The sequence below is a fragment of the Natator depressus genome, chromosome 1, assembly GCF_965152275.1.
Source record: "Natator depressus isolate rNatDep1 chromosome 1, rNatDep2.hap1, whole genome shotgun sequence".
Lineage (NCBI taxonomy): Eukaryota > Metazoa > Chordata > Testudines > Cheloniidae > Natator > Natator depressus.
In genome coordinates, this window is record NC_134234.1 from 249,188,353 (window position 1) to 249,208,138 (window position 19,786).

Consider the following 19,786-nt stretch of genomic DNA (forward strand, 5'->3'; position numbering starts at 1 on the left):
ACTGTATTGCAAAGTATGGTATAGAAATAGAATAATCCATTACGATCTTGCTGGAAAGGGATTTATTTTTAAAAGCATAAGCATTTTAGATGTCTTTCAGTATCAGCTATTGGGACGAATCATTTTGAACTTCCCTGATGGGTCAGGGATAAACCAGTTTTCCCATAGGTCATTATGAACACTAGGGTAATCCCAAGGTTTATACCTTCCATTCCAATGAAGTAATTTAGCTTCTTGAAGAAAATGCTCTGAATACCTGGCATCGGGACTCCACCCTGTGTGGTTTTAAACATAAATAAATCTCTAGCTTTCATAAAGATCAGTATTGGAAGATACTATGCAATTAAACAAAGTACAACTTTTATTAAAACTGATTTAAAGAAACAATACACTAATTAGTATACTTTTTACTAGTACTAAACATGATGGGCTATTTTGTAAAAGAGTGTTGATAAACTTACTTCTGCGCTGCCTTCAGAGCTGGGTGGCTGCTGATCAAAGGCCCAGCTCTGAAGGCAGCAGCACGGAAGTAAGGGTGGCAATACCACACCAGGCCATCTTTACTTCTGAGCTGCTGCTGACAGGCGCTCTGCCTTCAGAGCTGGGCTCCTGGCCAGCAGCTGCCACTCTAGCTGCCCAGCACTGAAGGCAGTGCTGCCGCCAGCAGCAGGGCAGAAGTACCACAACCCCCTCCTACAATAACCTTGCGACCCTCCCACAACTCCTTGTGGGTCAGGACCCCTACAGTTACAACACGTTTCCGATTTAAATGGCTGAAATCATGAAATTTACGATTTTTAAACTCTCATGAAATTGATCAAAATGGACCATGAATTTGGTAGGGCCACACAAATGATATGCTGCTTTACAAACAGGAGGAGGTGGCCCCCTATTGCCAATAAGATCTGGCTAGCTCTTTGTGTAAAATAGCTATTCCACCTTTAACCCCAGCCCAAGGGCTGTTATAGGTGATTTAGCCTGCAACTGCTTCTCAGCCCCTGACTTTGTAGAGCTTAATACCAGAAGGACCCATCAGATCACCCAGCCTGACCTCCTGCATGTCATTGGTGGTTACATTTCACCCCTGTATTGAGCCCAATAACTTGTGTGGTTAAAGAATATCTTCCAGGAATGTGGTTAATTTGAAGATGGGGAGGGAGGAGAAGCTTCAAGTAAATAGCTATAGTAGGACAAGGAAAGCGATAAAGGGCTAATTTTGAATCTGGAAGGAAGGGGAATGAGTGTAGAGCAATGATGTGGGATCTGAGGCATAAAGTAGTGTACTGAGGATGAGCAAAATCATCCGTAGGGTCCTTAAATCTTATTTGTATTTTGTTCCAGCCCAGAGTGTTTTGAAATGAAACATACTTACCAAGATGTCGCACATGCCACAAGGGATTAATAGTGGAATATTTTCCATGGAATACAATGAGCATTGGAGAAGTGGCCACACCACCCCCAAGGGTGCTGCTGTAGAGGTTTTCTCTGTGAAAAGGCAAAAAAGAGCAGCTCAAAGTTCTGAAAGGAAAAGGAACTTTACTACAAAACCAGAAGGCAAAAGCAATAGTAATGCTCTACCTAATTTACTATTAAAATCTGCCTTGTATAGATTGAAACGCTACTTCTTCACCTAATTTGAAATATGCACCTTTTCACTGGCATTCCAACACTTACAGATTATTTTTCTTCTAATTGTGGACAATGTTTGGTGCTGTATAAGAAATCTTGCCAAAGTCTACCACTCTTACTCATGCTGAGTCGTACCTTACTCTGTAAGTAGTCCCAGCAAAATCAATGGGTTGCCTCAGGGTGGCAGAAATGTAATCACTGGGATTCCGCTCAGAATGAGGGGCTACTCAGTCGGAGCATGGCAGAACCTGACCTAAAATGAAGCCAACCCCTGTTCAGAAGTGCCTAAAGTTTAAATGACTGGCACAGCATTTACAGATACAAAAGGTAGTCCACGTGAGACCTGGAAGTGGTGTTTTTATTGGGGGCTCAAACTCCAGGTACAGAGAATGTGTGGGCACTTTAAAATGTAAAAACTCTTTGTTATATCTTTACAGCAATTTGCTTTAGTGTTCATGGGTATTTTTCTAAGCATTAAAAAGGGATAAAAAAATCAAGTGTTAGGCCAAATAAGACATGCAGAATAAGTGAGAGAGGAAGGAGGGAACTGGGGAAGGCTTCTGTTCATATGCAGTGTAGTTGTAGCTGTTGGTCCCAGGATATTATTCTTCCTCCCCTGGTTCTCTGTGCTTCCTTCCCCGGCTTTCATTTGCTTTCCCAGGGTAGCAGAAAACTGACAAGTGATCAACACTGTGATCCATTTTCATTTCAGCTCTGCTTTACTGCAGTTTGACTTACCTGCTGTACTCCACACAGGGTGACATTCAAGTTACCAATACACACTGACAATGGATTGATACCACAAATACTTTGTGAATAGACTCGTGTCATTGACCATACATTGGTTTTTAAAGAGAATGCCATAGTCGTCCCTCACCCCCACCACTTCTCATAGTGGAATTGCCACTTTTTACAGCTTCTTAGGGTTGGGTCTTTTTCTGATTTTCAGCAGTTTATGTAAATTATGGCTTATCTTTTTAGGAAGAAAAATGGGCTTTTCTTTGTGTTTAAGAAACGGTTCTTGGGTTGTGTAAAAAAAACTGTCCCCTTTCCAGTATTGCTGACATTGCAGTTTATAGGGCCCACTGCAAGAAGGAGAGATCAGCCCTGCCCCTAAGCAGCCTGATCCTGAATGGGGCTGATCATCCACAATGAAAACTACAGGTGCTCAGCACCTCTCAGGATTAGGCCTGGCTTGCTGAGTCAGCACAAGACTGCAGAGTCCCAAGTGGTCACTTTATGTTGTTCGTGACTGCACTTGGATTAGAACAGGTGGAAATTGTGCAACATAAGGTTATCTTGCCTTACGATCTGTGAAAGGAAGCACATCTTAAGTAATGGACCTTTGAAAAACGAACAGAAAATTCAACTTTAAACAGCACATTCAGTCAGGATAAAGTGAAGACTTTGATATCTGTACATACTCTACATTTCTTTGCATCCATTTTTCTAATTGCTTTGTAATCCGCTGGTGCTTCCATTCTGTCATATTAGCCACAATTACACCAGGGTTAAAGGAGCAAGTGCTGGGGCTGATGCCAAGGTCTCTAATTGTTTGCTTCCGGTAGTCCAGATATCCCATGTATGTGTTCTAGAGAGAAGGAAAATTATATATATCACTACTGTAAATCTAATTTTTGTCTAGATATACTTTGATGCAGCTGTATCTATCTCACGCACATGCAGAATACATAGGCATTGAACAATAAGCTCTGAGAACTTGATTTCTAGATGATTATTACCTGTCTTGACTTTAGTGTGAGGCACAAGGCTAAAGGACAGGATATTCTAATCATTATGTGTTAGCAATATTTCCATGGGAGTCCTACAGGGCTTTGTCTTTTGGCCCACTCCTCTTCTCCCTTTACACCTTACTCTAGGTGATCTAGCGTAAGACCAGTGTGGTTATCGTAAGGCTACTGGACTTTAATGGCAGTTGCAGATGCTCCGTACCACTCAGGATTTGGTTTTCAAACGATATCTTTTGAGCAGCCCACAAAGTTCAACCCTCACTCCCTCTCAGTTATCAGAAAGTCTAATATCAATCCTATCAATACTCTCTTCTAAATATGTTGCACATGTGACCTACCAAAACAAGAAGAAGAGTTTAGTAAAATACAAAACATACTGCAAAAGAATCAGGAGACAGCACATCTTAAGATGATTACTGGAAACAATTCCCCTTACTAAACTATGTATCTAAATCCAAATACTACACTTTACCCTGAGAAAACTTTCATTTTGGGATGAAGAAAATCATGTTAAATCTGTAGGTAAAAAATCCATCAACAATCTGAATTTAAAACTAACATCTTACCTGCATTCCTACACTTCTCACCATTTCATGAGTAGAAGGCAAATCACAGTCGTCTGAAAAAGCTGCAGCATGGCCTGGATCTAGCTTTGTGTCATACAGTTCCTGGATGTCACCTGATAATATAGAATTGGGAGTCTAAGAATGGTTTTGTTTCATTGCCATGTATCTATCCTTTGAGCTGTTTAGGACAATATCTGTTCTCAGTTACACTGGTACAACCCTATCAATTTCAAGGGATTGCTTGGATGTAAGGCAGGCAGAATTTTGCTCTGTGGGCATTGGTTTCAAACATAGGTCCTGTAACTGGAAGTCAAAATCCTATATTTGCATGTATTCATCTATACTTAATGTGCCTACATGCGGATTTGAAGGTCCAAACATGAGCTGTAGCCTGGGTGCACAGATGTGCATGTCTGTACCTTGCCTCTGGATGGGGGACTGTGTTCCTTTCCCCTTACATCCCACTTTGGTCCCCTGCACAATGCCCTTTTACCTGGGATTTTGTTCAGGGGAGCAGATTTTCTTCTTAGGGCATTATTTCGCTATATCTTATTAAGATACTAGGCCTCGCTGCTTGAAAAGTGGGCTCACAATATCCATAGACTAACACCAGCAGCTAAAATGTTCATAGTGCTCCTGGCTATACCAATGATGAAGTAAATCTGTTTTCATTTGCTAGGAAACCCAAATAGAGCAATATTAGCATGAGGTAATAAAAATCCTGGAAATGAGCAGGAACTACATCATCTTGTAGGGGCAACTCACCAGTTTGTTTGAAAACCTGAAATAGGATTCATGTCCCACAATGGGACGGTGTTTGAATTAAAGGGACACTGTTAACCTATTTATGGTTCAAAATTGACCTACCTTAAAATTGTTATGCTCTGGGAAGGAATTTCCTCTAGATTCTAAACAGCTTCTGTTTTGTGAGATGTAAAACAAAACAACAAGAAAATCAAAAGCAATGCTTTTGGTGTGACACACCAAAATTCAGTGTGTGAACCTCTTGTTGCTTTGCAGAAGGCACGTAACTAACAAATACTATTTCTATAGAGCTAAATCCTGAAATCCATAGTCAGTGTTTCCTCTGCAAAACTCCTATTAATTTCAAAGGGAGATTGGACTAGGCAAAGACTTCAGAATTTGTTCCACAGTTTAATATTCCTGCTAATATTATTGATAATAAAAAAGGCAGAGAGGTTGACTCCATTGGAAAGGTGTATGCAAGTGAGGGGGAAATCTATTTTTTCCCCAAATAGTATAAGGTGGAAGAAATTGCATTATCAAGCTTATCGAAAGGGAAGGGAAGGCAAAGAAAACAAATCCAACTTTAAAAAGTGATCAACAGTGCCCTTTTAAGTACTGCTGCTCTGAAATCTACATCTGAAGGCAAGAAAAACTGCACAAAAGCTGTTGGAAACAAAATGAACCAAAAACTCTTTGCTGTTGTAATTCCATTGACTTCAAAGGTGTTACTCCAGGGATTAATTTGACCCAATGTCCTTGGACGCTCTACTGCATATGGGTTTCATAAGGCTTAATTAATTAACATTTGCAAAGTTGCTTCCGAGATCCTTGCATGAAAGGTGCTATAAAATAACAGGGATGTGGAAGAATGCTGAAGGGGAAAAAAAGACAAAGCAAGAGAAGACATCAACACTAGCAGGAAGAAAGAACAGAGAAAGTGGCAAAGAAAGGAATGAACAGACTGAGAAATCCACCTGAAGAAGATAACTCTGCCTCTACTTAGCTTTTGCTGTATGGATGTGGAGGAATTTTCCAGCATTTGAATTGTTTCCTGATTTGTCTTTATTAACCATAAGATACAGTATCAATGAGCCTGATTCTGTGAGGTGCTGAGTGCCCTTAGCTTCCATGGATATAAATAGGAATTGAGGGTGCTCAGAGCAACAGGATCCAGGGTCTTTTACAACCTGATCTGAGTAAATTCTTCTCTCTCAAGAATAAGCAGTTATTTGGGGTAAGGATGGGGGGATTGAAGGTCATCTTCACATCTACCAAATAAAATAGGAAACGTCAAGTCCTTCTATTTAGATAGGAGTATCGCGGCCTGTTCTAGTGAAACCACGCTTCTTGAAATTGCCTTGTACACTCATGCACAGCAACTGATCAGATGCAATAAACACTGAAAGTCACCCACACACCGACGATCAGGATCAAATATCCAAAAGTAGAAATTGGCCCTTTGCTTTTCCTTTGTTAAATACTATGTAAGGGGGAGTGTGAAGCTGTCATAAGTGCAGCACTCCAGACAACATCCTCAATTTCCTGGTGAGCATTAAAGCAGCTGAATTTCCTGCGGCAAACTTCTGCTCCATTCCAAGAATTTTTGGATGACAGCTTACCTTGCACAATCACATCATCATCCAAATATATGACTTTCTCGTGTTTGTGGATAAGCAGGGGGAGATAATATCGAACGAAGTTCAGCTGTTAAAAAAAAAACAATCAAAATGACAGACTGTAAGTGGCACAATGGCTTAATGCAGTCATCTTGAATGTCTTTTTCAGGATTCAAATGTGACTTAGTCACCTCATCACTGTATATTGTCCAACGACCATTTACTGATTGCCACAATTTTGAACTTGCCTCCATATTTTCTTTAAGACAATGTCGTCCTGGCCCCACTGAAGTCAATGGGAAATTCCGCCCAATGACTTCAGAGGGGCCAGGCTTTCACTCAACAACTTTGTAAATATGAACGACAGATTCTCTGTCCAATGTTGGGATTATGCTAAACCACATGGGTCCATATTCTTCCTTAGTATAACTCAGATGAAGTCAATGGTGACACAACAGGCATGCATCTGACCCACAATGCCACAAGATAATGTTAGAGACGCCCCAGGAGATCACCTTTCTCCCTGTCTCAGACTTAGTCTGCTTACATTCAGAGATTTATCCTGCCACTTTAACTTTAAAAATGCAATAGGCCCAGTGGTCGGTATTTATTCACAATGGCCCAGATCTAGGTTTGCCAACTTTCTAATCACACAAAACTGAACACCTGTGCCCCACTCCTTCACTGAGGCTCCATCCCCACTCGCTCCATCCCTCCTCCTTCTGTTGCTCACTTTCACTGGGCTGGGGCAGGGGGTTGGGGTGTGGGAGGCGGTGAGGGCTCTGTCTGGGGGGTCAAGAGGTTCAGAGCGTGAGAGGGGGTGTGGGCTCTAGCTAGGGGTGGAGCTGTGGATGAGGGGTTTGGGGCACAGGAGGGGGCTCCAGGGGGTGAGGGCTGGGGAGGAGGGTTTTGGGGTGCAGGAGGGGGCTCTAGACTGGAGCAGGGGGCTGGGGTGCAGGGTGCGTGTGCGGGAGGGGGTGAGGGCTCCAGCTGGGGGTGCAGCTCTGTGGTGGGGTTGGGGTAGAGGGGGGTCCCAGCGGTGCTTACCGTGGCGCCGAGGAAGCCTGCCTTAGCCCTGGGCCCCTGGTGTGCCACCAACCGGACTTTTAACGGCCTGGTCGGCAATGCCGATCAAAGCCACCAGGGTCACTTTTTGACCAGGCGTTCTGGTCGAAAACCAGACACATGGCAACCCTACCCAGATCTTCCACTGCAGGGTAGCAGCTTTTCACAGCACTCTCAGTACAAAGCGTTCCTAAAGGCAACATAGCCAACCACAGGAGAATCACCCCAGCATAAGGGACTCCTCCCACAGTGGCACAGGCTTGGCATAGCAAATCCTACACTACACACAGTACCTACTGTGGGAGCAGGGGGCATTGCAGAGGAAAAGAGCGTAGCGAGGGTTGCCAGTTTTGGCTGGAGGTTTCTTTACACGACATAATCTTTAATTGAAGATTGATCTTTAATTCCTGGAAACTCCAGGACAATCCTGGAGGGTTGGCAACACTAGAAAGGGGACAAGTTTGCCGCTTCCTTGCATTTTAGCAGTTCTTGTCTTCCACATTAGTCGCTAGCAGTTGCAGGCAGCCAGTGGAATTTAGAGTAGCCTTCAGGCTCTAAATTATGCTGCGAGGGAGTCAGTAGCCCACAACATAGTCAGCTCAGGGTTGCAGCTGAGTTTAAGTTCTTAAAGTTACAATAATAAGCCCCAGGGTTAAGCTCCCAAACCAACAACATCCCCATGCAAGAAGATGGGCAAATTAGCAGGGACTTTGCTGCAATGATCTCCTCTCTTTGAGTAATGTGTCAACATTTAATTGTTGGTTCCTTCTCTGAGTGATGTGTAAGAAAAAAAATGTAATCCTCTGTTAGGAGTTACGGTCTCGGAGGGCAAGGCAGTAAGAGTGATTATTTTGATTACATCTCTACAAAAGTGTTATTTTTATGGATCTCTAAAGTGCTAGTTAAGCTTGGTCTCCCCGCTGGCCAGCCCAAGTATATGGCCTGGCCAAGATTTAACCCAGGTCAGACCAGGGATTAATCAAGTCAGGTCATCCACAAGGAAGGATGTCGTACAGCATATAAAGGGGGTTGTACCTCAGGAGATAGAGCAGGAGAGCAACAATGTGGAGTAGAAGCACTTGCCACAGGAGGAATGCTAGTCTAATAAGAAAACCATCCAACATTATTACCAACTGGTGTGGCGCCTCTAATACCCCTGTGGTTCTGTATAAAGGAGCAGAGCACAAAGAAGATTTGAAGTCTTCAATGTGCATTAAAATCTTGGAGACTATGACAGCTCTGTTTTGGTGATATGTGTGGTATGTGCTTACTCACAGGCTGGAGTAACTCAGGGCGTGATGCATCTGGTCTTATTTTTCCTTTTAGTACCATAGGGTTGAACTCCACAATTTTATACTTTATTTCTTTCAATTTGGTATTTTCAATCCATCTTCTGAGATGAAAGAGAAATGACAAAAGTGTGTTACAGAAAACCACAGAGATCTTCAGTATCAAATGTCAGAGTGCTTAATGGCACATGCCCTGACTATATTTAAGACTACTGGTTTTAAAACAAAACACAAAAAACTTTCAATGAAAAAAAATACAATTTTTTGTATTTTTTTCACAACTTTTTACTTCATTCTGTGACCAGCTCTATACGAGATTCTCTTCTTGAGCCTCATCTTGACAGGTATTTGCACCTTTTAATGATCTTCCAGACCTGGGTTCGAGTCCCTGCTCCACCACAGACTTCCTGAGTCATCCTGGGCAAGCCACTTATTCTCTCTGGCCCAGTTCCTCCAAGGTACTTAGCCTTGGTCTACACTGCGGGGGGAGGAAATCGATCTAAGTTACGCACCTTCAGCTATATGAATAACGTAGCTGAAGTCAACATACTTAGATCTACTTACTGTGGTGTCTTCGCTGCAGTAGGTTGACTGCTGATGCTCCCCCATCAACTCTGCCTGCGCTTCTCGCTCCGGTGGAGTACCAGAGTTGATGGGAGGGCACTAGGTGGTCGATTTATCACTTCTTCACTAGACACGATAAATCAACCCCCGCTGGATCGATCGCTCTGGAGGTAAGTGTACACATGCCCTCTGACTGCTACCTTCCATTGATTTAAAAGGAAGTTAGAAGCTCAAATACTTTTGAGGCTCTGGACTGCAGTTCCTTATGTGTAAAATGGTGTTAACAGGGCTTTTCTACCTAACAGATGTGTTGGGAGCACAAATACATTAAAGAATGTAAAGAAACTATAGTAATGAAGGCTATATAAAAGTGCTAAAGAGAGAGACTGCTGAATGAGTTTGTTTCTTCATTGAGATGGCCCCTACATTGATGGACTCATTCCTCCTTGGTATGCACCTGGGTTCAATCCACCCCACTTTAAACAATATCTGCAACTTTGTATGACCATGGTTGGACCCCATATCTATAACCTTTACCTCTCCTTTTTTCTGTGTTAGCCCCACTCTCTCTGTTGTTCGCCTCTGAAGTTGAAGGCGCAGCCCTAAATACGGAGCGGTGCAAAGCCACATTTTCCCAGAGGGAGCTTCAGGAAGGATTGTGCAGGAGAAACACACACACTGTACCATCTTGCAGCATGGCCTCCCTTTTACCACTAGTTGGTGCAGGGCAGTGGCCATCACCTGGCTTAGATTAGTCCCCTTTTGGGGTGGCTGGTGCCCCTAGCAGGCAGCAGTCCCTGTACCCAGGGGACTGCAGGATCTGTGACTGTGATGGCCTTTGCACAGCAGGGAGGAATGACTCCCTGGGCCCTGCCCCAATCCCTGTGCACCAATGCAAAGCCCAGTAACAATCTGGCCCTAACTAAGTAGCAGAATGAATCGGTTTTGGTAAATCCCGTTACCGGATATGTGGAATTGTGTTCTTTAGGCCAACAATGTAGAACAAAACATTAGCATCCGTGTTGCTGTAGATGCTGCTGATTGCTGCTATGGCTGCGCCCATTCTACCCGTAGCAGCACATATCACCACTGGAATTTCTTCTTCCAGCTCCTCGGGACTCTCCAAATCAACTGCATGTAGCAAAAACCCAAATTATTGTACGGTATTCAGCACCATCTTATAACAGACCTAGTCTCTGAATTGTGTAAACTAGAAACAGAGCAAAAGTGTTACAACACTCAGGAAGCTGCTAAGGGGTGAAGAGTTGGGGAACGCGATTAACAGTACTGCGATTGGTGCACATAAATACCAAAATAAACACCAAGGCTAAGTCTACACTAAAAGAGCTCTACTGATATAGGAATGCACCGAGATACTACACCATCAAAGCTCTTCTTGTGTGGATGCAGCTGTGCATTGTACATTATAATCACCTCCCACCAGTTAAACAAGCTATACTTCTAAAAACACGGGTTTCCCAATATAACTGTGTCCACACTAGGGGCTTCTGCCAACACACCTATGTTGCTCAAGAATCACACCTTTTCACACCCTGACTTATGCCAGCAGAAGTCTGTAGTTTAGACCTGGATTAAGATCTGAAGCCTTTCACCCCTAACGTCTGGTCTGCACTTAAAAGTTTTACTGGTATAATGATGTCATTTAGGAGTGTGATTTTTTTAATCAACATAGTTATACTAGTAAAATCCCTAGTGTGAAAGCAGTTATACCCTATAAAAGTGAATTATACTGGTACAGTTTATTCCCTACATTTTACACCAGGATAACTGCACTCAGTACAGTTAAAGCAGAAAAACTTTCTAGTGTAGACAAGTCCTTAGTCAGTGGTTGGCTGGCTCAGGTTGGTTATTACCTGTTGCCGCTGTTTGATAGCCTGTTGGAAATGAACTAGTGGTCTCAGTCTATTCCCAAGCAGGCAGATTCCCATCATTAAAAAACATCCTCACGGTTGTTACCAATAGACTTCTCCGTTAGTCTCTGTAAAAGTTGAGAATGTGACCCAACTCCCATTGATGTCAATGGAAGAATTCTCATTGGCCTCAAGGAGAGTTGGATCAAGCCCTGAATCACAATGGATATTCTTAGCCACTACTGACCTGGTATTATTCAAATCAGCTGATCTAGAAATGAACAGTTCTGGGTCCTAGATTACATCAAAATAACACAAGCGATTCTGTTATAAATTCCTATTTATCCTACAGCAGGAACAGAAACCAGTGCTCAGTTACCATGAAACCTGAATAGAATAAAATAATGAGCTACTTACTTGTTTCATTATTTAATGTAGATGGCACCTTGTGAACTTTATTATACAGAATGACACAGATGGTCAAAACAAGTAGGAATAATAAGATCTGATTAACTGAAATAAAGAGGACAAAGGTTAGTATAAAAATTAATGCTAATTGTTCATATATCTGTATTTTTATTTTACCAGCTACATGACTGCCATTTACTGTATTTCTGTATTTGTTTTGAAAATCTCATCTCATTTGCCATTTGACTGAATTAAAAACAGAAACTGCTTGTAACATTTATTTAGAAATTTGCACTGTAGCCTGTGTCCAGTATAATCAGGACTCTGTAGTCAGTTCTTTCCAGATGTTTTGGTTTTCAAGGATGTTCTGATTGCAAGTACTTCCAAAATAGGACAACTGTGAAATCGTTAAGCCTCTTATTCAAGGGCTACTTACCCTAGGAAAATTGCCTGTTGCTGAAAATGGTTGGCAGCCATAGGTTCTATCCCGATTTTCTCCTTAACTATTGTTGAAAATGATTTTAACTGCTTTTGTAGATGAGACAAATCCATTTTCATCATAGTTACAGAAAGCAAGATACAGGCTTGGTGGGGAATGGTCTCAAACACACTTTCTATAGTGGTGCTGCAAACTGTTTCCATCCCCAGAGTGGGATATTATCTACTTCATACCAATATGAGTATCCTCTGTCCCACACAGAATGCTGGTTCAGCCACCTTTGTGATTCTGACCTCACAGTTCTTCTACCCCTCAAAAAATACAGTCTATGGCCCAAACATGGGTGGGACTAGGTGGGCAGAGGGAGCAGTGGGCAGGTGGGGGACAGGATGCTGTCCATCATCCCCAGCGGACATTGCTTGGAAAAGGTAATACAGCCTGCCGTATATGTGGTAATAAGTACTATATTCAGTAATAACTCCTTGCAGAATCAGGTCCTAAGCTAAGGAGGAACTGACAACACAGGGAGGGGGATGAAAGTGGAAGGACGAGGAAGAGAACGTGATTATGAGGTCACTTGGAAGTCTAATACACATATCTAGAGGGTAACGAAAAAGTGCACCATTTTTCTTTGTTCGTATAACTGAATGTACTGATTTTAAAATGTGTAAAAGACGTATAAAAAGACGAACTGATTTTGGAACTTTTTTTCTGGCTACCCTGTGGTCCTCCAGTTGCCATAGGATTTCAGAATTAACACTACCTGTCCCTTTCCTTTACCTCAAACCTCTTTGGGTAGACCTTCAAACAGTGAAGCATTTTAGATCCTTTCAGTGAACTAGTTCAGCTATTCAAGGTCTATTTGAGGATAATTCTAAAAGCGTTACAAAAATAAACTCGGCATGCCACAGAAACTGTGCATGTTCCAAATATTTGTAAAGGTATAAATATTTTGATTCAAGTACTTTACTTAGCAAAATCAAAGCATGCAAAAAGCAAATGCCTTACTCTATATTTGGATTTTTCAGCTTCTACCAGAGTCTGTCTTGGACTGAATGCTTAAGCAATCTAACATAAATCACCCCTGACTGAGTAGGATGTTACTGGAAAGGCTAAAGGTAAATAATCATCATCATCATCAATGAACTTGCTGAACGTCATCTTCAATTCTATTTTGTTAGTTATGTAGCATCATAAATGTTCTCAGAATGGGCAAAATATACAAAAAACATAGAACACAGAATTCTGCCCTCAGTTACACCTGTAAAAATCTTTTGAGCAGGATCGTCAGCTGGTGTAAATTAGCATAGCTCAAGAATGTCAGTGGAGGTATCCTTGTTTACACCAGCTGAGGATCTCACCCATTGACTTCAGTGGGGTTGCATGGATCTAGTGAGGGCACAGTCTGACCCACTTTAGCTTGATCCTGAGGGGTATTGAGAACCCTGAATCCCATTGGGCCAAATCCTAACTATGGTGCTGAGCATCCACCAGAGCTCTGCAGGAAAGCTAAGCTCAGCACACGAAGGCACTAATCGTGTCTTGAATATGGAGCCCTCCTCCTCAGTAGTGGCCACAGAGCTGCTCCATAGCCAAAAAGATCCATCCATTCCCCCAGAGGCAGAATTCCAGGAATCCATCCCCTCTGCTATATTGGTAAGTGATGTCAAGTGGGAGGCAGTGCCTCTCAAGATGTTCCTGCATGGGGGATGGAGAGCAGGTGCTCTCCAGCTGACTGACAACAAGGGAAGCAAGTGGCCTATGGAAACAACTGATAGCATCACAACAGAGCTGTTAGCCAAGCAAGCAAAGGACTTGTCCACATTGAGGGTCGCCATGTTTCAAGAAAACTGGAATTTGGGAGCTAGCATAGCCCCTTCAAACTCCCAACCATCCACTTTTTGGAAGGCTCAGAGTGAGCCCCAGTCCCTGGATTGCTCTGTCTCACTCTTGCATACTGCTTTATGCGGTTTAATATTGCCTCAACACTGCAGTAGCTTCCATGGCTCCTCCATGGGGAAGACAGAAGGATCAGGTTCTGCAAACAGGTATAGGAGGAGGTGGAATTGCTTACATGCAAGAGCTTCTATAACTCCACCGGACCTAACTGTGAACCTGATGAGAAGCCATTCTACAGCCTCACTGTTCTCAGTGTCAGTCAGGCCAACACAGAGTGGCACCTCTCAAGATTTTCTCCATTGATTCAAATTCAGAACGGATGTGCAAGATGATGCAAGTTACACATCGATGAGCAGATATAAGACAGTCTACATTTGTATAATTTCCACACCGAAGACTGGGAGAGAGGCAGGTCATAGGAAAACACATAAAAGGAAAATGTAAGAAAGGTGTATGTTAAACTAGCCTCTTCCACACATTTTAATTTACTCCCCCTGAGATCTATTACCAGATACTCAGTATATAAATTACATCAGTTTAGACTCACCCACTTTTACTAACTTCTAATTTACACCACATTACACTTCATTTATGAATCTGGCCTTTTAACTTCAATGGAATGTGCAGGTGCTAAGCATGTGTCAGGATTAGATGCTGTCATTATAGCCTTTAATACAGCAAAGCACATGAGTATTCCCATTGACTTCAATGGGGTTAAGCACACGCTTAAGTGCTTTGCTGATCAGGGAAGGGGTTACTCATCATAAAATTAGGAATGGTTTAAGTGCTTTGCAGAACTGGAGTAATAAATTAGCATGCAACCCTCCTATACAATCTCCTGTAAAATTTTTACATGATCTTTATCTAGCTGTTCAAAAAAATATGTGAATCAAATTGATACTGAAATGTTCTGAATCTTTCTTACTTTTCCTTAACAGAGCCATATGTTCCTTTGGTTAAGAACTGTGATCTGTAATCAAAAAAAAAAAAAAAAAAGAGAGAGAGAGAAAGAGAGAAGTTATAAACACAGTGATGAATATTTCTTTAGTATTTTATGGGTTCAGTTTTGCACCATTAGTTTTGCCTTTGACTTGAATGGAAGCAAGATTGGATCCTAACGTTGAAAAGCTTTTCATGGAAACATATTACATTTGCAATGTTTTGAGCAACAATTTATGACTTTATATAATCCAGAAATTAAAACGCAAAAATGTTTTAAATACGTGAACCAGTTTCAAAGCTATATAACTATAGTGAAACAAGTAATGTTTTGATAAACTCAGTACAGTCACTTATACCAGCAATACATACATTTTATAACACAGATTTTTTTCTTAATGTAAAACAGAAAATAAAACACATGCAAATATACATGTTTACAAAATGCATCTGTAGGTATTTTAATCTGTTGAAATTATCCTTGACTCCTCATACAGCAGAACAACAAATGTAAACACCATAATGTCATTTCTAGATCTTGTTATAATCAAACACACAGCAACATAGATATTGCCATATTAAATCAGATAAAGGATCTATCTAGCCTAGAATCCTGTCTCTGTCTTGGGCTGTGTCTGCACTGACAATTTTAGGGAACTCTTCCACCACTGCGATAACATCAGTGTAATTTCACAGGTAGCAGCAACCAGGGGACAGCATAATTCAACAGGTCATAGCAACAAGGGAGAGCGTTGGTGTGGACTGGCCACGAGCGTTTTAACCACATCATCTATAGCACTGGAGCAACTAGAAGTTTCCTTAAAACTGTCATTGTCGTCAAGAGCTGAAAGTGGTCAGTATCAGATGCCTCTGAGGAAAGTATTAAATCCCCTTAATGGACATTTATGGAAAAATCCCACATTTACTTATATTTTGGAAGCCAAATTACCTTTTTCTTTGTACTTTAGGGGGTACAAATTTAGAAAATCTTAATAGTAAAAATCAGATTATGATTTATTTTTAAATTTATGGGTCCAAATTCATACTTGTCACAACTCCCACTGATTTTAATGATGGGCTCATCATACAAATGTTGTGTTGCATCATTTAAAAAACATAATATTACTTATTTTGTTTCTTCTCTGGACATAGGCCTTTAAAAAAATCCTTTGTAAATCGTTCTTTTTAAAAATAAAATACCCCACTAGGCACACATTTGGAAACAAAAAGGATGAATTAGTTTGACACTCCTGCAAGGGCTCTGATGACAACAGTTTGTTGTGTACCAGGAGCACAGCCAAGGCCTTTCTCCTGCCCCTAGTAAGAGCTGCCTTTGGTGCTAGCCAGCCCACATTCCTCGTGCTCCCAAGCACAGCTAGCCTTCTGGCCCCTCAACTACACCTATGGAGGGTCAGTCATAACCTGGAGCAATATGTTTAAGGGGAATTTCTTTTTACATTCCAATCTCCTGAGGCTGGTAAACCTATGAAAGCAAACTGAAACGTCAGGAAACAAGTTATTGAAGACATGAGATGAGATATCAAAAATTAAAACCAACAAGAACTACACAGCACCACAGGCTAAAAAGAAAACAATGTAGGCTTGTGACATTTCTCCCTCTAGCAATGTAGCTATTCATGGCATCTCAACCCCCTTTTTCCATATTTTCATGCCTGGAGATACAGATATTATGTTTGTTTTTTTTAAATATAATTCATTTTGATTAATTGAGAAGGGAGAGGAGGCTAGAGTGGTATGAATTCTTGAAAGCTGAGTCACAAAATACAGTTATGTCTTATTGGTTAATTCTGAGTTTACGGAAAGATCTCGAGTCAGTCTCCAATTTTGATTGACAAGTTAAATTCTAAACAGAACACATAAACAGAACAGTCTGTATGCATGTAAATATTGTGACTGGTTTGAAAAAAAAACAGGTTAATAAACATAGTGTAAGGTAATCGTTATCTTATCAGATCTGCACGGTTTATCTAGACTCCGATATTCTGCTCTCTCCATATGCACAGAACCCCCTTGATTTACATATGTAAGTAGATCAGGCAATCAGTCAAGAGAAGAGCTTTGCCTTTAGAAATCTCCTCTCTTGTGCACAGAACACAAAATATTTTTTCCTTTCTAGTCTGGAAATTTGAATCAGTAATTTTTGTAAGTGGACAAAATTCTCACTCCTGGGGTGAAATCCTGGCCTCACTGAAATCAATGGCAGTTTTGACATTGATTTCAATAGGACCAGGATGTCACTCTTGCAATTAGAATTTGTCCCAAACTGTAAATGTAACTTGCAGTCACTACGATGTGCAGCTGGCCTGTCAGAACCCTACACTAGCTCCAGAAATCATTAAAGCACTCCGAATCACTCCAAGTTTTTAATCTTTAAAATCCAAACCTAGAAAGACTCACATATAATAAAAGTTTTAGTTCAATATTTGAAAAGATTCTTAATATCAGTGGCCTGCATTCTGTAGCTTTTGAAGAAAGAAATGAACACGACTTGTTACTCTGCAAACATTTACCCCTAGTTTTCCTAAACGCGGATTACTGGAATCTGACGTCTTTAGACACAATTGCCAGATCATATAACAAAATGAGGGGCGGCAGCAGGGAAAGCTGCACATGAAACAGTGACATTACTGTTTAGATATTTCCTGCTTAATTAGTCTTTACCTTTCAAACGCAGCACAGCACTCACGGCTTCTTTCTCCAGAAGAATTACAAGGCGACAACACTCGGTTCCTAGCTCACCCAAAACTGCAAGTACTCATGCCAAAACTGCCGTGCCCATGACTCCCCTTGGAAATCCTAGGTACATGAGCCTTAAAGGGCCACAGTAATGCTTTTAAATTGGGAATCCTTTTTCAAATCCTTCAAGTGTACTTTGGTGCTGGTTTTTCTTTCCTTTTTCTGCCTCTGAGAAGCTGCTCAGAATCCAGACATTGCACTGACGGAGTGAAAGAGCCCCATAAACCACTTCCAGATGTGCTGAGTGATGCAGCCCCAGATCTGGCAAACTCCCCTCAGATCCTCCTCCGGCAGATTGCAAATAAATCCCATAGGAAACAAAAGTCCAGATGGGGGAAAAAGCAAATACCTCCAGAAGCAACTTCAACAATCACATGGTCTCGAGTTACATCTTTATTTAATTGTTATTTTTGGTAATCATGAAGAGATAACTACTGGTAAGCAAGAATCAAGTAAGAAGAATGGGCACAAATCCAATGTATTAACATAATACATGACTATTGTGAACACTAATATGACATCAATAAGTATATTAATTCTTAGAAAATACTCACAATTAAGGACAGCATGACATGTGTCTTTAACAATCGCTGTGGATTAAAGGTATTAGGCTGGCTTTTTTCTTAGCATCCTTATTGACAGGTTACATTTAAAAAGAAAAATAAACCAATTGTAATCTCAATAACAGCAAAGTCTGAACATTTGCAGTGAAATCTCTCCCCCGCCTCCCGCCAATGAAATCAATGGCAAAAATCTTATTGACTTCAACAGCGCCAGGCTTTTACCCTTGGAATTTTGCTGGAATCTTTAGTACTGATACTTTGCCACTGGACTACTGTAACAGAAATAATTTATTTTTATTTTTTGGATTACGGATTTTTTTCTATTGTTTTATCACAGTTTCTATTACAGTCAAGCTCAAGATGTAAAAATGTAATGTGGATTTCAAACGTGCTAACATTTTCAAAAGTGTTCACATCCATGATGTTGGTTTGTCCCTTTATAAAACTAGGGGACATTTACAAAATTCAGCTCTGAATGAGGGTTGTGATTTTGAACTCTGTCCCTCCCAAATCTTGGGGAAGTTATGGAATGGGGGTTTGGTTTGAACAAAAAGGGAATTTGGAATGTCAAAAGTGATTACTCTATGTGGATAGACCTTCCCTCCTGACACTCTCTTTGAACCTTTTCCTACTCTTTTTTCCATGTCTATTTCCATGCCACCTCTTGTGCTTGGAATTTCCTCTCTCCCCTTGTACCAGTCAAATGCCCTTTCCCCATTAAAATATTTTCTTTACAATAAAACCATGGGGCTTTCAGGAGGAAGTACTGAAAGAAGTATCATACTATACTACTATTCTATAGCAGTAGCATCATACTGTACATACTATTCTAAACTCTTTTTAAAGTATTAATACAGCTTGAGACAAAATGCAAGATTTTAGGGAGCCTCTGAAGATAGAATTTTTTAATTTCCAGGCAACAAACTAAAGGTATATGTAAACTTAAAGCACTACAGAGGCACTGCTGTAGCCCGTAGATGTAGACGCTACCTATGCTGATGGGAGAGGTTCTCCAGTCAGTGTAGATAACCCAGATCCCAGAGAGGCAGTAGCTAGGTCAACGGAAGAATTCAACCTAGTGCTGTCTACATCGGGGGTTAGGTTGGCTTAACTACACTTCTCAGGGGAGTGGATTTTTCACACCCCTGAGAGAGGTAGCTATGCCCCTATAAATTTCTCTTGTAGATCAGCCCTAGGTGGCTGATTGCCCATGAAGTGAGCACATTGGGTAGCAGGGCAGGAAGGCTGGGCCCTGCTCTGCTTCAAGCATCTGTCCTGACCTGGAAGTTTTTTGAGGAAATGTATCCGGAGTGGCTGAAAAGCTTCAGCCATTTGGGCCAAACAGCAGAGGGTCATGAGCTCAGGCACTTGGGCCAGTGACATTTCCCATGGGAGGGCAGAGCATGGCAGAGCCAGAGGGGACCAGTCCATGCCACAGAGAAGCTGGTCTCTGAGCCCCTTCCCCACTCACCAGAAGCGCTTGCAGTTGGGGACAGAATATTCCCCTAACTCAAAACACCCCTTCCTGCCCCGACTGATCTGTGGCCAGGCTCCTTCCCAGGCGGGGCGAGGGAGCTGAGCACACAGGTAAAAGCCTCCCCCGACACTGCCTGCAAGGGGAACAGCAGCCGGGAGCTCTGCCCCACACCTGGGGACAGCAGGCAGCTGGGGAGTCCCAGGCCC

General features: G+C 41.7%; 1 protein-coding gene across 1 annotated transcript; it reads right to left on the minus strand.

The window, feature by feature from the left end:
• Positions 1 to 52: 52 nt before the first annotated feature.
• GLT8D2 (glycosyltransferase 8 domain containing 2) lies at positions 53 to 17,683 on the minus strand. Its single transcript, XM_074940766.1, has 10 exons — positions 17,466 to 17,683; positions 14,770 to 14,814; positions 11,516 to 11,611; positions 10,190 to 10,358; positions 8,650 to 8,767; positions 6,313 to 6,397; positions 3,947 to 4,059; positions 3,054 to 3,220; positions 1,373 to 1,485; positions 53 to 275 (listed from the first exon to the last, which is right to left on the minus strand). The coding sequence occupies exons 2-10, from the start codon at positions 14,786 to 14,788 to the stop codon at positions 103 to 105; spliced, it is 1,053 nt and encodes a 350-aa protein (XP_074796867.1). The 5' UTR covers positions 14,789 to 14,814; positions 17,466 to 17,683; the 3' UTR covers positions 53 to 102.
• Positions 17,684 to 19,786: the final 2,103 nt, after the last annotated feature.